Genomic DNA, 17,507 nt, shown 5'->3' with positions numbered 1-17,507 from the left:
TTTCTGTTCATTATCCCCTCCTCCCACCACAGACACATATGTGAGGACTCAAAAATGTAGCACTGCAGATACATAAATCACTACTGTGCAGACAGCACTTGACCTACGTCTTTGAAGTCACTGTACCTGAGCAGTCCGTGACAAGAGTAGGGATCAAAGCACTTCAGCAAAAAGAGGAAAAAATATGAGCTGAAAGAGAGCTTAAAACTCTGTATTTTCTCACTAAATTACTATTTCTTCTTGTTTAGCACAAAAATATGACCAAAATGCATTGAACATCTTTAAACAGTTGAACAACATATTAGATAATATTGAGAGATTAAAATACAAGCGAATCATGCCACAGCATACCTCTGAGAAGTCTGGTCCATCTTTGCTATACCTTCCCACCAGGTAGGTCAAGAGGGCATTAAGATCAGCCTGAACCCTCCTCTTCCTCAAGCCATACAATACATCACATATTGTTGGAGTAATGTATTCAGGACTTGGATGAAAGGGTGGGCGCACCCTCTGCAATTCTGTGAACATTACCAAACTGAAGGGTGTCTGACACACTGAGAGGACAAGGCTGTTTCAGAGGAACCTGGACAAGCTGGAGAAATGGGCTGACTGGAGCCTCATTAAGTTCAGCTGAAGCCAGTGTGAAATCCTGCAGCTGGGAGTAAATAACCTCTTGCTCCATTACAGGCTGGGGACCAACTGGACAGAAAGCAACACTGCAGGAAATGACCTGTAGGCCCTGGTCAACAAGACAACTTGTCATGAGTCAGGAGCGAGCTCTGACAGCAAAAACCAGGCACATACAGGCCATACTCGCAAGGGTATAGCTAGCAAGATGAGGGAAATTGCTATGCCCCTATACTCAGCACCAGTGAGACCACATCTGAATACTGGATCCAGTTGTGGATTCCCTAGTATGAGGAAGATACTGACAAGCAGAGGACCACCAAAACAGTCACAGCCACGAGGACATGATGTACAAATGAGGGGCTCAGAGAGATGCACTTGCCAAATCTGGAGACAAGAAGGCTATGGGGTAATCTTAATGCTGCCTTTGCCTACCTAGTGGAAGGGTAAAGAGCAGATGGACCAGACTTCCCTGAGGTGCTTGGCAAATGCTCAAGCACCTCTGTCTTGAGGTGGCAGGACAGGAGGCAATAGACATAAGCTGCAACAAAGGAAATTCCAATTAGACATTACCAAAAAATTAACCATAAGGGTGGCCAAACACTGGCACAGATTATTTAGGGCAGGTTGTGGTATTGCCTTTTTGATGCTTACAACTTGGCTGGACAGGGCACTGAGCAACTTGATCTAATCTGCTCCTGCTTTGAGCAAGGAGGACCAGATGACCTCTAGAGGCTTCTTCCAACCTAGATTAACTCTACGATTCTTTGACATATCTGTGAAAGATGACAGTAGTTCCAGCTCCAAATGTATTGCCTTGTTACAAGTATTTAGTATTTCCCCACACATGTAGAAAAAAAAATTAAGTGTATATGTGTCTCATGAAAATTACAAAGTTAAATCACTGGTGAAAATACAAGTCTTAGCAATCCCAGCCATGATCTGCCAGGACACGACCGAAACACACGAAATAAAAACTGTTACTTGTACTTCTCAAACAGTCTTTTGTTTCACAATATTCTCTATTACTATCTGTAACACAAAACCAGAAAGACAACAGGTAACCACCACCTTGGTCATCTATAAAACAAGGCAATTGCTTTGTTTGGTTTGTAGTCAAAGGAACCTTAGGCTTATCATGACATAGTGATATGCACTGGTGAAGCAGATCCTGATGAAATTATATGCATATTTTTATTTCTTTCAGATTGATTCAGCTCTGGGTTGTTATCACAGCCAATACACTATTCAAAAATGTAGCTTTCCTCTATGTGACTACACTTAATGAATTAAGGTATATGGCAACACAACTTACGCAAATTATCATCAGTTATCTTTTCATTATTAGCCACATGTCTGCAGAAAGGGAAGTATTAATAACAATTATAATATTACAATATCAAGGTGCAGGAACATACAAACCTCTAATAAGAAAAGAGCCATCATCATTTCTTTCTATCCAGAGTATGTCAATATGTAGTTTTATGGGTACCAGCTCAGATGCCTTAAGATTTTCACGTGGACTGTCATCCTAAAAAATACAAGTATTCAAAAATCAGTTTAACAGCAAATCAAACCAGCTAATTTAAGATGTGCAAGTAAACATAATTGAATTTAATTAAACTTGAAAGGGAACATTTCAGAGTAGAATTTTCTAATGGGATCTCCACTAAACTTCTGCTCCATTTTTTTTTCCTGGTGATCATATTAAAGGCCCAAATTTACCTCTGGAGTAAGTCTGTTGAACTCAATATATACAGTTTGACTACAGCACTTCAAAGTATTTTTACAGACATCTCAGATTATATCCCAACTCAAGACATTCTTTAGCTTAGGAGCTCTCAGAGTCAGAGATAAGCAGCCTGCACTATATAGTATCTGATCTTCCCTTGAACTATTTAAAGACTGAATGGGTACAGCTATCATTCTTGAGCTGATTTTGTCTTTTTAGAATTTAGTATGGGATGACACCAGCTGCAGTTCAGTTATATTACTGTACTCAACAGAAGAGAAACTTCACAAATTACTTCTTTTGGGGTCTCCCCAGGAAGTCTTCATAGTTCATGATCCCTATCAAGGAGAATAGCACAGCCAGTATGATCAGAAACTATACATTATCAGCATTAAGGCATATAGCAAGAAAGCTCATTAAGATACAACTGCCAAAGTTTCTTGAAATAGTACTGAGATTGCAGTAGAAAATGCAAAAAGTAAAATAACCTTTCTTAAATTCTTGTCCCCCATGAAACACACTGCATCAAGTCTCATACAGAAAAAAAAGAATATACTGCATTGAATAGGCAATGCAGTGTAAATCTGAACCGTATTTTCTTGCTCTTTTATTACCCAACTCTGTAGAATTGAATCTTCTGTATGTCAAATTTGCAGTTTGTCAACTATCATGAGCAACTTCACCATGACTTGTGCGCACTGCTGAGTGAGCACTTCAGTGCTTTCGCTGCCAAGCAGACTCTTATTGCCAGTTTATTAATGTATAGTCCCCACCTCAAACAGCTGCTTTCTCATGAACACTTGTCTTACGTCTGCCTTCTTGCCCATAAAACAGCACAATCTTGGTTTTAAATTGAAATGACTATGTTAAGACTTTCATTCTTGCATTTAGGCATTCACATTTGTGATACATTGAACTCTTGAGGCACAGATCTACAGCTCTTACAGAAAGTGCTTGTGTTACTCCTGTAGTAGAAACAGCCTTAAAGCAGTGCCTAAGAGTCCTCAGGGGATGGAAAAGCCGCATCACAGGAGGGAAGGAATACTGATGCAATTTGAGTAGAACACCATAGAGAAAACAACCGCCCTTCCAGTCAAGAATGATCTTAGCAGAATCAAAGTCTTAGCCCCAGATGCAGAATTGAAGCCGCCATTCCAGTCCTCACTTTGTTCAAAGTTGATATGGGTGATTATTAATTTCCAAAGCAATGTTATAATTATCTTATATTTACATTTGGTTTTTTGTTGTGCCATCCTGTCCTGCTGCTGTCGTGCCAGCCCCCCACCCACCCACCCCTGCCCCAAAAAGCATCCTTATCTTTATATTCAATGGTTGTGCAGCACAGAAACACACCATCTCCTTTAAATGTCTGAAAGAAAATCCCCTAGGACACTTGAGCAGAAGTGTCCTCTTAATGTTACTATTTTAAGCTATGCTAGTGAGAAAAGCTTGCATTATTTAGTATCTGTTTCTAGGTAGGGCAGAACATGAAATCTGGGTTCTAAGAAACAGTATTCAAGCGGTTTGAACTGGAATCCTCATAACCTTTTTCCTTCTTTGTACTGAATTGTCATTGCAAGAACCATCCTCTAAACAGGAGAGAGAATTAACCTCCAAAAATCTGTGTTCTGCAATTAGAAAACCACTACTATGCTAAGCAAAAAAAGCCCAACCAGAAAAACCCACATTGTGCCTCTAGGAACTTGGTACACCTTACCTATAAAACTCCCACACACTGTCACTCTACAAGAGAGACTCGGAGAGGAGGAAAAAAGTATAAAATATTAATTCATATAAATAGCTTGGTCATGCAGAAAACTCCCCGCTAGGCATACCTCAGAGCTAACCAAATCTATGGATTTTTAAATTGTTTTAGTGTTATCTAAAGACCTTCCAGAGCACGACAGCAGTTTCTTTGAAGTTAGCTGTATCCAGATTAGTAGTTTATCATCAAAGAAACAAGAACACCATTTCTTTAAAGCAGCCACATAGCCCATTGTTAACATACTTTTAAATTAATCCTTGCATTAGAAACTTTTATCTTCATAGGCATCACTTCTGCAACAGTTTCATCTTCTAGAAAATGCTGAATGTTTGTGAGGGAAGATGTTAGAAATTCAGCACTGAAGTTGTCTACATGACACTGAAGAAAACCATTTTTTACAGCCAGCAGAGAATGTATGACAGCACTAGGCCCACTTTCCCATCTCAAACTAATCTCGGGTGATGAATTAAATGGTCCAGCCACAGACTTACAGTCAGAACCTGTTGCAAAAGGAAAACAAATTTGCATTAGATTTTTTTGCAATGTACAAAAAAGCAATTACAATGCAATTACTTCTACCTCTATTGTCCAACTGATCTTCCAAAAGTACTTCAGAAGTAGTATCCACAAATTACAGCGTTGCAAATACAGAAGTTCAGAGCAAATTTCTAAGTATATCACTTCAAAGTACTACAGAGAAATAAACAGTACAGACAAGGACTAGTACCTCACTATGACAACAGAAAAGGATAATGGAGAAGTATCATCATCCACAAAAAAATCTGTTTTCTCAGCGTCTTGATGATGGAAAAACAATTATTTTTGCATACTTGTCCACTAACTCTTTCAAGTTTAATTCAGAATAATATTTAAGTCTGTTCACTCTCTCAGGAGAGTGGGTATTGGAAAGGCAGAATTTCCTGACTCAGGAACTTACTTGGTAACAGGCAGGAACATAAACAGCAATGCAGTAAGAGGAAGGACATGACCACCATTATTTGGGTAGCAGTGGATTTGAACCTTCAAAAACCCCTAGCTGTTTCTTGTTAGTTTCAGTATCTTTAACCAGTAAGGACAACAACTGCAACATTCAACTAAACAGTTCTAAAAATAAAATACAATATTTAAGGTAACCAGACATCTGGGGGAGAGACCAGGAATTGGGGACATGGGACAGGAGAACCAGTATCCATTAGTTGTAGAAAAAGGAAGGTTCACCACCAGAAATAATTACCCTGTGGGATTCTCAAGTCATTTTGTCACTATGATGGCTGACCTACAGAAATCATCTGTATGACAAAAAGCATATTCACAGTAATTCACAGTAACTATATTAAGAAGCAAACACTGAAACTTGAAAGATAGCTGAAATCCAAGTATCTCAAGTAAAATCAACTGAATTATGTCAATTTATATTAGTAGAGCATCTAACTGTTAACAAATTTCAGAAAATTAAACAAACAAAAAAATGTTTCTTGGTTTAAATTCTGGTTCCCTCAGCAAAGTCCAACATTTACAAGCTCAGAAATTAGAAAAAAAGAAGTGGATAAAAATAAATTTAACGATGAAGTAAGACTTCCTTTTTCTATTTTTGTTTCACTAATACTACTCTTTCTCTTCTCCCCATATTACTGACATGCAGTTTACTGTAATCTCCCCTTCTTGATCCCTGCTTGTGCATCTATGAGCCATTACCAGACAGCTGAAGAGAAGGCATACAGGAAGCCTACTAGCAGCCTTCTAATACCTGCGATGAGGTTACAATGCCAGAGCTAGCGTCTTTGTAGTGGTGCCTGTCAGAAGGCTGAGAGACAACAGCTCAAACGGCAACAAGAGAGATTCAAACTGAATGTAAGGCGAGGAAAATAAAGCAGTGGTGCAGGCTTTCGATAGAGGTTGTGCAGTCTCTGCCCTTGGAGGTCCTTTCATAGGCCTGACAGGATGAAGCCCTGTGCAACCTGGCCTGATCTCAGAGCTGACTCTGCTTTAAGAACAGGATTGGACTAGAGCCATCTTGACATCGCCTCCACTCCTCTACCCTCAATTATCCTGTGATTCTATGAAGAGCAGGTTTCCTCTCTGTTGGCTTCTTTGCCGTGTACTGTAATGTTAAGTAATAATGCACAATGTATTAAATGCAGTGTACTTTACCCCTCCATTTCAGAGAGCCTACTCTGAATAATCTGATGTAAGCATACTGTGTTTTTCTTTTGCAGTCCTTGGGCTGCAAGTTACATTTGTTCTCTTCAGTAAAGCTTATTCTGGATGTCTCTACATAAAGGAAAACCATATTTCACAGAATCAGCATTCCTTCTGAAATTACGCATTTGGTATACAAGGCACTTAATTAAAAGTTCTAGGTGTCACTGCTGATCACTTTACATTTGCAAGACACAAGCTTTTTGATACATCAAGTCTCTACAGATATACTCAAGAATCCTGTTAAAGACAAGACATTACAGCACGTGAACATGTCTTTAAAAGGTATCATTAGTATATTGCTAATTACTATTGCAATGCTATTACAACTGTTCACAGCATTAGTATTCAAGGATTCAGGTTCTTGATATGCTAAACCAGACTGAGCACTGATCAAACCCCTACAAAGTAGATGACAATTCACTAAGTCACACCGACAGCATGCTGGGTCAGATTCATTCAGAAACTTAGGAGGTCAGCTTTGAGTGAATAAAAGTTATGCAGATTAGGCAACATGTTCACACTGAAGTTACAGCAGCCTCGCAACGATCCCTTTTGCATTCTCCCCAATTCTTGTCCTCAAGATCAGGATCTCTAGATCCTTTTCCAGGCAGGCTCATAGAGCATAAGCTGTCTTTATGGACAGACAGACTTTCTGTGGTTGCAAAGCTGCAAAAGTACCACATGCGCTTCGCCTAGTCACTGGCCAGCAGACCTAGAGTCAAGCCCCAGGGATCCGCTAGTTACCAGTCGCAGCAAGTTCTCCACCAGACCTAGGAGGAATTCCTGTTTGCTCTTGGGAAACAGTAGTAGGGGAATGTTACCTGTTCAGTTCCTCTTATGCAATATGTGATACTATTTTTAAAAACTTAAGACCCAGCCACTCTGAGATGCCTCTGGAACCTTCAGCTGTGGTTTATAAAGGGCCTAAAGAGAATCTACAAGATGAAAAGGACATTGGGGCAAAACTGGGTTTGGTCCAGGTTCCTAATAATTGGAGAAGTGGGCCACATCCCTAGTGGGGATGCTGATATGGTACCTAGAAAAGTTAAACACCTATGTTCCTGGACAACGTGCTTCCTCTGAGAGGGAGCCAAACTAAGGAAAACAGACACATGCAATGCTTATGGATACCATGTATAATTAAACATGCCATCTCCAAGAAAACTGCTCCAGAAGAGTACTGGGAACCAGGTTTTGAGCAGTCAGGAGCAACTCTTATCAGTTTCTGTTTTGTATGTCTGTTTTAAAAAGAAAAAAAGAAGTGGGACAAGAGGAGGAGCGAGAAGGATAATTAACTTTCTATATTCATCCTAGAAAACATGCAGGCTAGTCAACCATTCTAGACCAAGTGCAATCAGACACATATAGCAAGAGACAGTAACTTTATTCAGGTAATACTGCCTCAATCTGAATATAATACAGGTCTGAAAACTGTAATTTCAATTTTCAGTATAGCATGTGACAGACACTGCCTGGAGCTACAGCTGCCCGACAGAGTAATTAATTTGTTTTGCTATCTGTAAATTAATTGGGTTCCTCTTTCTGTACGGTGCCCACCTCTCATGGATGACTTAGTGCAGCAGTACAGTCCGGGCATATGCACATATCTATTGGCACTTGAGTCTGGGTAGACGAACAGATCATCAGTCTGGGTTGACAAGACCAATGGGAAGAAGTGTAAATGAACATGAGAATCTTCAGACTCTGTTGTGAACCAGAACCTCTCCATTTGCTACCTCTATGAACAGAGGTTTCCACAACACTAACAGCCATGAGTCCATCATTCAACCCTTCCAATGTTTAAAAAGTGCTAGATCTCACATTAAAAGAAGAAAAGGGGCGGCGGGCAGGGAGGGGCGGCAGGGCACACTGCAAGTATCAGCTACCTTTTGTGGCTCTAGTCCAGGCAGAAGATAATTAGCTACCAACAGTCCTTGAGAGGAAGGGCAACTCTCCAGAAGGGAGAACAACAACCATTCTGTCCAGTAAATCTCTGCAACTGGTTTGGGAAACTTTGTTTCCCTCAAGGATCTATAGTCTTCCCACAAATACAGAGAAAGAAAAAAGCAGTATGTGCCCTAAGTATTTCCAGACCAGAAAAGAGCGCCTGTGTCATTACTAGAAGAATCCACCGAAGTGTAGAAAAACAGTGGGGAAAAAAAGCTCACATGTTCAGCTTCAGCCCTCAAGTCAATCGTGGTTATCTTACAGATAACTAAAAGAGGCACAATTCAAGAGAGGATGGAATAAAAATTGCATTAAATAATTCAGAAGTGGCTATGAACTGCTCTTCCCTTCTCTTCCAAGCATGACAAGGTCTCAGCAAAAGCACTGTCCTTCCCAGAGTACCTCTGCCATACTCCATGCTCTCCTCTTTTGTTACTGCTGCCAGGTAAGATTTGATAAAAGGCATCATACTGCAGCCAGCCCTGCAGGAAGTACAGCAGCTGCCACATTGCCCTCAAACTTATTCCAGCTATTAGGCACACTTTTCCATTTCTACACCTACTGCATTAACAGTATAGTAGGTTTTAAATCGTTATTTTTACACAGAACACCTTTGTAGACTGTAATTATGACTTGATTTTTCATTGCTCTGCATGGCTCCTCAGTTTACTGGTTACAATTCTTAATTCAGGACTTGGCGAAGTTTTATTAAAGGTCTCTTGGGAGGGGTTGCTTTTACCAGGATATTTTCTTAAGCTTTTGCTCACTCAGTCTTTTAGTTATATTTTGTTACCATTATCTCATTTAAATGGTTTCTTTCCTTTTTTTTTTTTTTTTTTTAACTGTTTTCTCCCTTAGTTTTTCTATTAGAATAAACATGGGAGATGGGGAGCAGCAGTGGCTGCAGCAGATTCCTCAGTACAGCAAGCACAGCCCTACAGTGGAGAGAAGGAAAGATGCACATTAAAGAACGGGAGTAACCAGCGACGTAAAGAAAAAACAAAAAAAAGTATTGTTGGCTCACCCATCCAGATACCCACCAGAAAGAAAAAAAGGAAGAGATACGAAGTGGAAGTATTTGGAGATTCCAATCACATTATAACCTTACGTCCATAAAATAATCAGCCAGTGCACAAGCCTCTCAATCAGCTGAACCAGAAGAAGCAGGTTCTAGTTTTAGATACACGAGAGCAGGAAGGTGTCATGTTCTTACTATTTACTCCCTCTTGCTTTTACAGAGGATATGACAGATACAAACAGAAATCAGTTTGCCCGCTGTATGAACTGAAGGTCAGCCATGAGCCTTCCCTGCTGGACCTCCTTCTTGCCTTCAGATGCCTAAACGCCAACTGCAACACCACGCAACAGCTGCCCAGGCAGCAGCTGCTGGCAACTGCTCAGCTTACCAGTAAATAGTTTCTTTACCTAGAGCATCAGAGGCTGTACCACCAAGCACAACTTCCTGACGAAAATCCATGCTGCTGGAAGGTTGGGAATAAACGGCAGCCAACAGCTGCTGTAGCTGTTTCCTGGGAAAGAAGATGAACCAGAAGCAGGAAGCAGGTGCATCAAGGATCTGCCCCAAAAACCCTACAGCACAACAGAGCTGCATCCAGCAATCCATGTGGAAGGCTGGCAGAGGAGAACAAAGCATACTGTGAGATGAAGCGGCATGCCAATACATCATGCCAAGAAAAAAAACTCACAGTATGTGAACTAGGTTTTCTGGCAGAGAATGCATATGTACTCATGCCCAAGAACAGCTCTGACAATACACTGGTTGATCCACTTGTACAGTATCTGGCATGAAACTACACCCTGTGTTCCTATCAAGCTAAAAAAAAAAAAAAAAAAGAAAAAAAAAAAAGGCTGTCCTTGCAGCTCATCTTCTCTGACACAGAGTCAAATTAACTTTTCTTAAACCGCAGATTATGATTATAAATCTGTTTAAACTGTGGATGTTAATTTAATCTAGAGAAATAGATCTTGAAGAAAAGAAACAGCCCTTCAAACCAAGGTACATTTAAGCAAAGTACTGTTAGAACAGTAAGGGAGTTCCATCTTCATAAAACAATTAACATAATGCAATGCAACTTATTTGACTTTTTTAAATCAAACTAGTGACTAGAACTCAATGCAATGCATGTTTTTACCTGCACTATCAGAAATGGTTCCATTTTTACTTCCTTCCCTTTTAATCTATGGCAATCAGGAAAGAAATCAGAGTAAATATTCTAAACCAGCATAAAAAGGATGCTATTGTACTAACATAAAACTGCTTTTTTGTTTTAGGGCTAATACAGTGTTTTTATTTACTTTGAATAAATGTTTCAAACTCCAGTTTCACAACACTGAGATATCACTGTTAGTTCTTACCAACAGTTCTGTTGCAAAGATAGTGTCGAACACTGATATTTCCCAACTGATTTGGTACCACTTGGTTGACCTGGAGGCATATTTCTGTGTCTTCACCTCTGATGTCAATTTCACCATTAACACCAAATATTTGGAAAACTACAACAGACATCTGTCAACAAAATCAAGATAAAACAATTTAAGATTATAAATTGAGTTTACAGTGATTACTGTTTTTTAAGTTCTGTCTAAACTTTTTCCACCAACAAAAGGGAAAGACTTTGTATCCATGACTCTTGCTCACAGGAAAGCACAAAGTTTTCTCATTTCTTCTTTTCTTTTTGTACCCATTGGGTTGACAACAGGTTGCTCAACTGTCTGTCCAAAGACAGGCATTTGTAGTTATAACCTACTAATACAATTCAGAACTGGCCAGAAAAGCCGTGAAAGTGAGACAGACTTTCCCCACCTATGTGACATCTGAAGTTTTCTAAGGTTGCATTCAAATTTATGCATATCATAAGCATAACCAAGCATTCACAGTGCTGAATCAGACCAGGGTAAAGAACCAGGACAGGCTACTGAACTTTGGCTATCTGCATAGTAGTCAGCCCTTTTTCCTCTACCTACTGGATTGCAGTAGCTTTCAAAAAAAGTAGCAGCCAGTTTCAAAACTCAGCTTTGGTATCAGAAGACGTATCTCCATCATCATTACTATTATTTTGGGCTCATTTCTCTGATGACTTTTGAGTTATATTCTACAAGCAGAAAAAAAAATGTTAACATGCATTTGCATAACACTCATTGATCTCTGGTTTTCCATATTACCTATATGCACAGATTGGTTCCTTTTAAATAAATTTTCAATCATTTAAGTGATCTGCCTTTTTTATATTTTTTTTAATGAAGGTGATCTACAACTGTTTTAAAGCAAAGGTAGGATTACATGACTAATACTACTAAAAAGGAAAAATACGTCAGCAAGCACACAACAGATTTTAGTAAATTCACTGTTTTACTTTGGGCCCATATACTCAGCTTTCCAGTTCATGACCTTAACTGATATAAGAATATAATTTAAGAAGCACAGATTAGGGCAAGGATCTGCAAAGAATAAGCAGATAGGCAGATGGAAGAAGCTGGACTCTGCATGGTGTCTCAGGGAGGGAATCTCTCTGTACACGCACTATTCTTCTAATCTTCTCTAGATAATAGGCGTTGTCCTGAAAATCCTGGACAAGAGGCATCTTTGATCTGACCCAGTAGGGCGGCTGTTATGCTCCTACTTGCAAATACTACAGAATGCTAGCAGTGCTAAGGAAACAACTCCATGTAAGAGATGTCAGTTATGGTGCTTCTTTTATCTATACTCAATGATGTTTAAAAACCTCATTTTAAATGTTATGTTCAACAGAGCATAGAGGAACACAATGGCATTACAAAAAAATGATATGCATTAAAGCAGAAATATTTTCTGACGTTTTAAAATGGCCGCTGTCGTTTATCAACAGTGGCTATAGAGCAGATTAGGACAGTGAATGCTCAGCGTAACTTGGATTTTAATCTTCATTTGTACTTAATACAGGTGCGCTAAATGTATAAGCTTACATAATGCACTAACAAAAGCTTCCAGAACTAGCTGAAAAATCACCTCTATGAGCATTCATTTTCACTCTATTTTAAGGTTTAATTTACTGAAGCACATATTCTAATGAAATTCAGTATTACCATTTCTTCACTATTTTCATGCGCATTCTCTGAAGCAGCACTCATGGCATCTGGAGATGACCCATCACAATTTTCAGTCACTGTGCCTCCTTCATGGGCAGTTTCTGATGGACTTTGATAGTTTGTGGCTGTAATACCTTCCATATATACACATCAGAAAAAACACAAAATTAGTACAGCATAACTTGAATTACTTCTACATTAAGAATAGTCAGCGTCTGTTACTGTATGCATATATTAACTCATTTTTTAAGATGAGCTGAACTGCTTATCAAACAAACATTTATGATTGAGCTGCCAAATCCATTCCTCTTACAGGAAATTCACAGTTCTAGATGCTATGCAAGTAAGGCAGGGTATAGCGATAAAACCAAAATGGCACCCTACATGTGCTGCTTAAAAAATTGTGAAGGACCTATTTTAGTCTTCCAAATAAAATATAAAATAGATCCCGCAGATAAAGAAGGTTAAAGATTCCAAGCCATGTATCCAAAACACTGCATAGTGCCTTTAGCACAAATGTTTGTGGTTTTATGTTTAGAGAAATAAGCTATATATGCTTATGTTAGGACAATCATGGTAGTGTTTCCTTGACAACTAAAAAGCATGCAGACTTAACCTGCAGTTAAGTATTGTTTAACAAGCTGAAGAAACATATAAGGGTTATTTAAAATGGAACATGTATTTTACGGCATTCTCCCACATAAGCACATGCAGGAATACTCCTACAATCCAAATATGTAACAGGTTTGCAAGTGAAGCATTCATCTCATTACTGCTCTAGACCGAAAATAAATCCTACAGAAAAAACACAGTCATTCTTTATTCAAAGTAGAATTTCTCACAAAAGCAGAACCAATAAAGTCATCTTATCATATTTCATGACATTAGAAATGACAAGTCCACAATACTACAGACTACACAGTTATAATCACCACATGCCTGAACTCCTCCCTCAGATCAGGAGCAGACACTCGTGCACAGATGAGCAAAAATCGGACAAATACCTGCTGTTAGAAAGTCAATAGCTAGGAACTGCTCTGTAAGGTGACTACCAAATCTATCTGCCTGGTAATTAGCGTGGTTAAGTATTACTGAAAACTCATTTCTTTTTCATCTGCTTTTAAAACTAAAGCCTCTTTACCACTTCAAGCATAACACCGATTCAGGGTGCAAACCTGTAAACACGGCCAAGGCAATGGCTTTTATGCAAAGCAGGGAACAGTTCTGCTTAATTCAGAGTTGCAACATAGCAGAGCAATGCTTTTAGTCTCCTTAAGAAAGGAAAATTAAGTACCATTTAATTAAGTAGCACTACTTCAGCCTTATTGCTGTCCCTGAAATGGTGTGGTGTGAATACACTCGATATTAGTGACTGGAGAAGCTAACACAAATAGCGCTGTGAGGTATCCAGGATTTGCTGCACAACCATCCTTTTCACTATTATTTTAGTAACAAACAACATGTTTATGTATTGCTTAAAAATACTTTGTTAAACCTACTTACCTTTCTCCAGAAAGCTTTGGCTGTCACTTCCATCACTCTCTATCAAATGATCCTCTAGCATCATACTATCAATAGAGATGGTATCCAGAGAGACCTGTGATGGACTTCTCTTCATGTTCTTGTAAGAAACAGAGAATGCAGGGAGGTTGGACGGGCAGCGTTCCTTAGGCTTTGCACTTTTCAAATATAAAGATATTAGGAAATTATTATTTCAAATTAAAGGAATTACCTAGAAATTACTTTAAAAAAATTCTCTAAACCAGGCAAGATATACAAGAAATGTCTGATTATTCAATAATCCTTTGGCAAGAAAAAGACATAAGCATAGAAACAAGATGCATTCCTGTAGATAAACTTATCAATATTTTTTTCAAATTTCATACCATTTAAACTGAAAGTTTATAGTTTAAATCAATTAACTAACAGTTACTTTTAGCTTTCATTGAATGCTGGATACTGCTTATCCTGTATCTTTATATACTTTTAAAATTTTCATCTACTAGGTGTTCACTTCCATTAACCACTCCTGAAAGTATGTGGCCAACAAGATTGATAAATATTTTCAAATAGTAGGAAAATTGCTTTAGTATTAAATCTTCTATACCTTGATGAGGACTGGGATGCAAACATTCTAACTGAAGTCACTTTGTCTCTGCCGATTTCAGGTTCTTCAGACTCTAAGCCAATTTCTGTTTCCACGTCAGTGACATGGTTAGGGCAGCCTTCAGTTGTGCCTTCCTGTTCACTTAACTTACGTGAGGGCATGTTTTTGTCATCCTCTTTATCAATGAAGAACTCAGCAGAATCTTCTCTCTTACTTAAAAAGGGTGCTGAATCCCTAGGATGCAAGCTACTTTTCTCACTCAGAGGTCCACAGACCTCCTCTGAGTCACTTCTGCTGAAAAGTCCACTGCTTCCTCCTTCACTCGTATCTCCCAAACCTTTATCTGAAGCATCATCTGAAAATGACATTCCTTTCTGAAAATCCATATTACTGTCCGATTTAAACAAAAGAGGATCTATTAAAATTCCTTTATTAACTTCAGCATTCAGAGGCTTGCAGTCATTCACATAATCAAAATTAGCAATACCAGTTTGCACTATCTTATTGCCAACAAATTTACTCTCTGAAGTAAGAGCTTCCCCATTTCCCAAAGGGGATGCCATGGGACTTCCTTCTTCCACAACTGGAGACTTACAAGGGTTTCCCTGAGTCACTGGGTGTAGCAGCAAGGCTAGCTCTGCACTTTTCAGTAGGATCCCAATGCAGACATCTGTTTGCTTTGCAGGTTTTCCTGTCACTGCTTCTACATCATTCCTTAAGTTTTCCAGGAGCAATACAAGAGATTCATGGAGAAACAGCAAAAAAAGATACTGGTAATGATTGATCTGCACGCTTACATGTTTTTGAACGTGGACAAGCACATGTACATCTGCATCACAGGAAGAGCTTTCAGAAAGCACTCCTGAAGCCTCTGATGTTTGAATGCCATTGGTCAAGGGCTCCGCCTCACTGCTGTAATACTCCTTTAGAAGTTTTTTACGTTGCAGTCTATTAGCAAGATCACTAGATTCACTTTTTGGAACGTTCAAAGCTGTCTGATTATGCAATACAAGCTCTTTTTGTGACTTTGCAAATCTTATTGGCTGGCAAATCCAAAGTGAAAGTGGGAATGAGTCCACAAAGCTTATTGGTCTGCCTTTACCACTTTTCGTTCCTTCATAATCTATCCAAAACTGGGAAAAATGCAATGCCCAAACATCAGTAGCTGCAGATGTCTTTAATGCATATTTATTCAATTTTGGGATGATATAACCTTTATAAACATCATGCATTTTAGTATCTTGTTCATGAGCATGTCTCTGAAAGATTGGATGCAAAAGATTAAAATTCTTCTGGGACTTAGGAAAAGTGGTGAAAGTTCTACTGAAAAATTCACAGTCTTTGAAGTTCTGAAACAAAGCCTCTAGATCAGAGTGCCTGCAGTTTGGCGAGTATCTTGTATTTGTAGCAATCATCTCTGAACTTTGAATGGAAAGTGCACGAGGTTGATCTTTATGAATTTCAGGTTTGTTTTCAGATGGGATGATGAACTGCAAGAGAAATGTATTTTTCTAGTTAGAAATATATAGATTAAGAAGGTATACAATTAAAGAAACAAAGTAATAACCATGACAGCTAAAATGAATATAATTTTATGAGAACTCCAGTATACTAACACAGAACAGGGATAAATCTGGCTCAGATCATCATTTGTGTTTCCTCTCATTTTTAAGAAGGATGCTGTGGCATCTAAACCAGTGTTTGTACAAAAACGTAAGAATCTCAGGCTTTTCTTATCTGAAGGATTTAGAATTGTCAGCTAAATTAGGCTGAAGTGTCTCATTTCTTCAACTCAGAAATAGCTTCTTAGAAAGTTTCTTCAGGTGTTCCAAGTATTTACAACTTTGAACTCCAAATTATAATTCTCTGATTTTCAATCTGATTTGTCAAATAGGGCTTTTCACTACACTGAGTACTACCGTATTTTTATTTCTATGTTAAGATACAAGGAAACGATTAAATGTGCCAACACAGCTGACATTCTTAACATTGCAGAATACAGAATAGTTATTTTGTGACCATTACCTGGTAATCATAATAAATATTTTTTTCATCGGAAAAATATACTCCAACTCCTAAAAACCCAACAAAATAGTTCAGTATACTGGACTTAGCTTAACTTGCGTATCTTTAATGCAAGTTAAAAAGAAATTTTATATTTTAAAAGAAATATATATTTTATGCCAAATCCTGTATCTGATGTTGTTAAATATGGACCTTGGCACACTAGTTTTGCTAGCATCAGTGACACTACCACTGAAAGATCAGAGTAAAAAACTCATCCTAAGAACACTTAAAGCTTCATCACTCCCATCTTTTTTGTAAATAAAAGGACTCAGAACAAAATAACCAAATATGTAACTATACAATAACTAACTATACAATATGTAACCATCAAGCACACCAATAATAAAAGATTCATCATTTACTAAAATAAAAATTATGCAGTCAATACAGGGATGAAAGAAATAATATGAATCAAGGTTTGAGGGATTTAAGAACGGTTTTATCTCCTTGTAGTGTAGTGGGCTATTCACATGCAGTAATTCAATATCAGATCAGCCCGTATTCGTAGCTGCCTGGTTGTTAGTTCTCAATTGATTGCATTCAGTACAAACCATGTCCTTTTAAAGTTCCATTAAAAATCCACAAAGAGCCTTAGGAAGACAACCATTTCTCCATACACTGACCTTTTTAGAACCCTTGAAACCTCTCCTGTAGGCACCATCAAAAAGACTCACTGTTTTGTTTACCTCTGAACCAATGTTTAATGCAAATTGAGGGGGACAGGAGCAAATTGTCTGCTCTATAATCCTTCTCTCCTCCAAAGGAGGAAGAGACAAGGGAAGCAAAACTGTGATGTTCAGCTGTATTAGCAAATGCAACTCCTCTGGAATAAACATACAGAGAAGTTGTGTACCTGAACTACCACCAAGGGCCAGTGTGAAACAAAACGGTGAGAATGTGTTTTGGAGAAGGAAATAAACCTTCAGATGAACTGCCTTCTTTACTCCAGGCATTCACTAACAAAGTGAAAAAGT

At 38.5% G+C, this 17,507-nt stretch overlaps 1 protein-coding gene across 5 annotated transcripts in view; it reads right to left on the bottom strand.

Annotated features, from left to right (window-relative positions):
* BLTP3B (bridge-like lipid transfer protein family member 3B) overlaps positions 1-17,507 on the bottom strand; it is a 61,714-nt gene that overhangs the window by 4,209 nt on the left and 39,998 nt on the right. For 4 of the 5 annotated variants that reach the window (XM_055808766.1, XM_055808767.1, XM_055808765.1 and 1 more), the window contains 6 exons: positions 14,467-15,956; positions 13,863-14,038; positions 12,357-12,493; positions 10,650-10,800; positions 4,368-4,624; positions 2,050-2,158 (listed from right to left, as the gene is read on the bottom strand). In XM_055808766.1, coding sequence (XP_055664741.1) covers positions 2,050-2,158; positions 4,368-4,624; positions 10,650-10,800; positions 12,357-12,493; positions 13,863-14,038; positions 14,467-15,956 — 2,320 coding nt within the window. Of the gene's footprint in view, positions 1-2,049; positions 2,159-4,367; positions 4,625-10,649; positions 10,801-12,356; positions 12,494-13,862; positions 14,039-14,466; positions 15,957-17,507 lie in introns of those variants that run through there. The other variant, XM_055808769.1, reaches the window with a different exon arrangement.

The sequence above is a fragment of the Falco peregrinus genome, chromosome 6 (genome assembly GCF_023634155.1).
Source record: "Falco peregrinus isolate bFalPer1 chromosome 6, bFalPer1.pri, whole genome shotgun sequence".
Taxonomy (NCBI): Eukaryota; Metazoa; Chordata; class Aves; order Falconiformes; family Falconidae; genus Falco; species Falco peregrinus.
The sequence above is the reverse complement of the archived record's forward strand: the minus strand, read 5'-3'. Positions and strand labels throughout refer to the sequence as shown.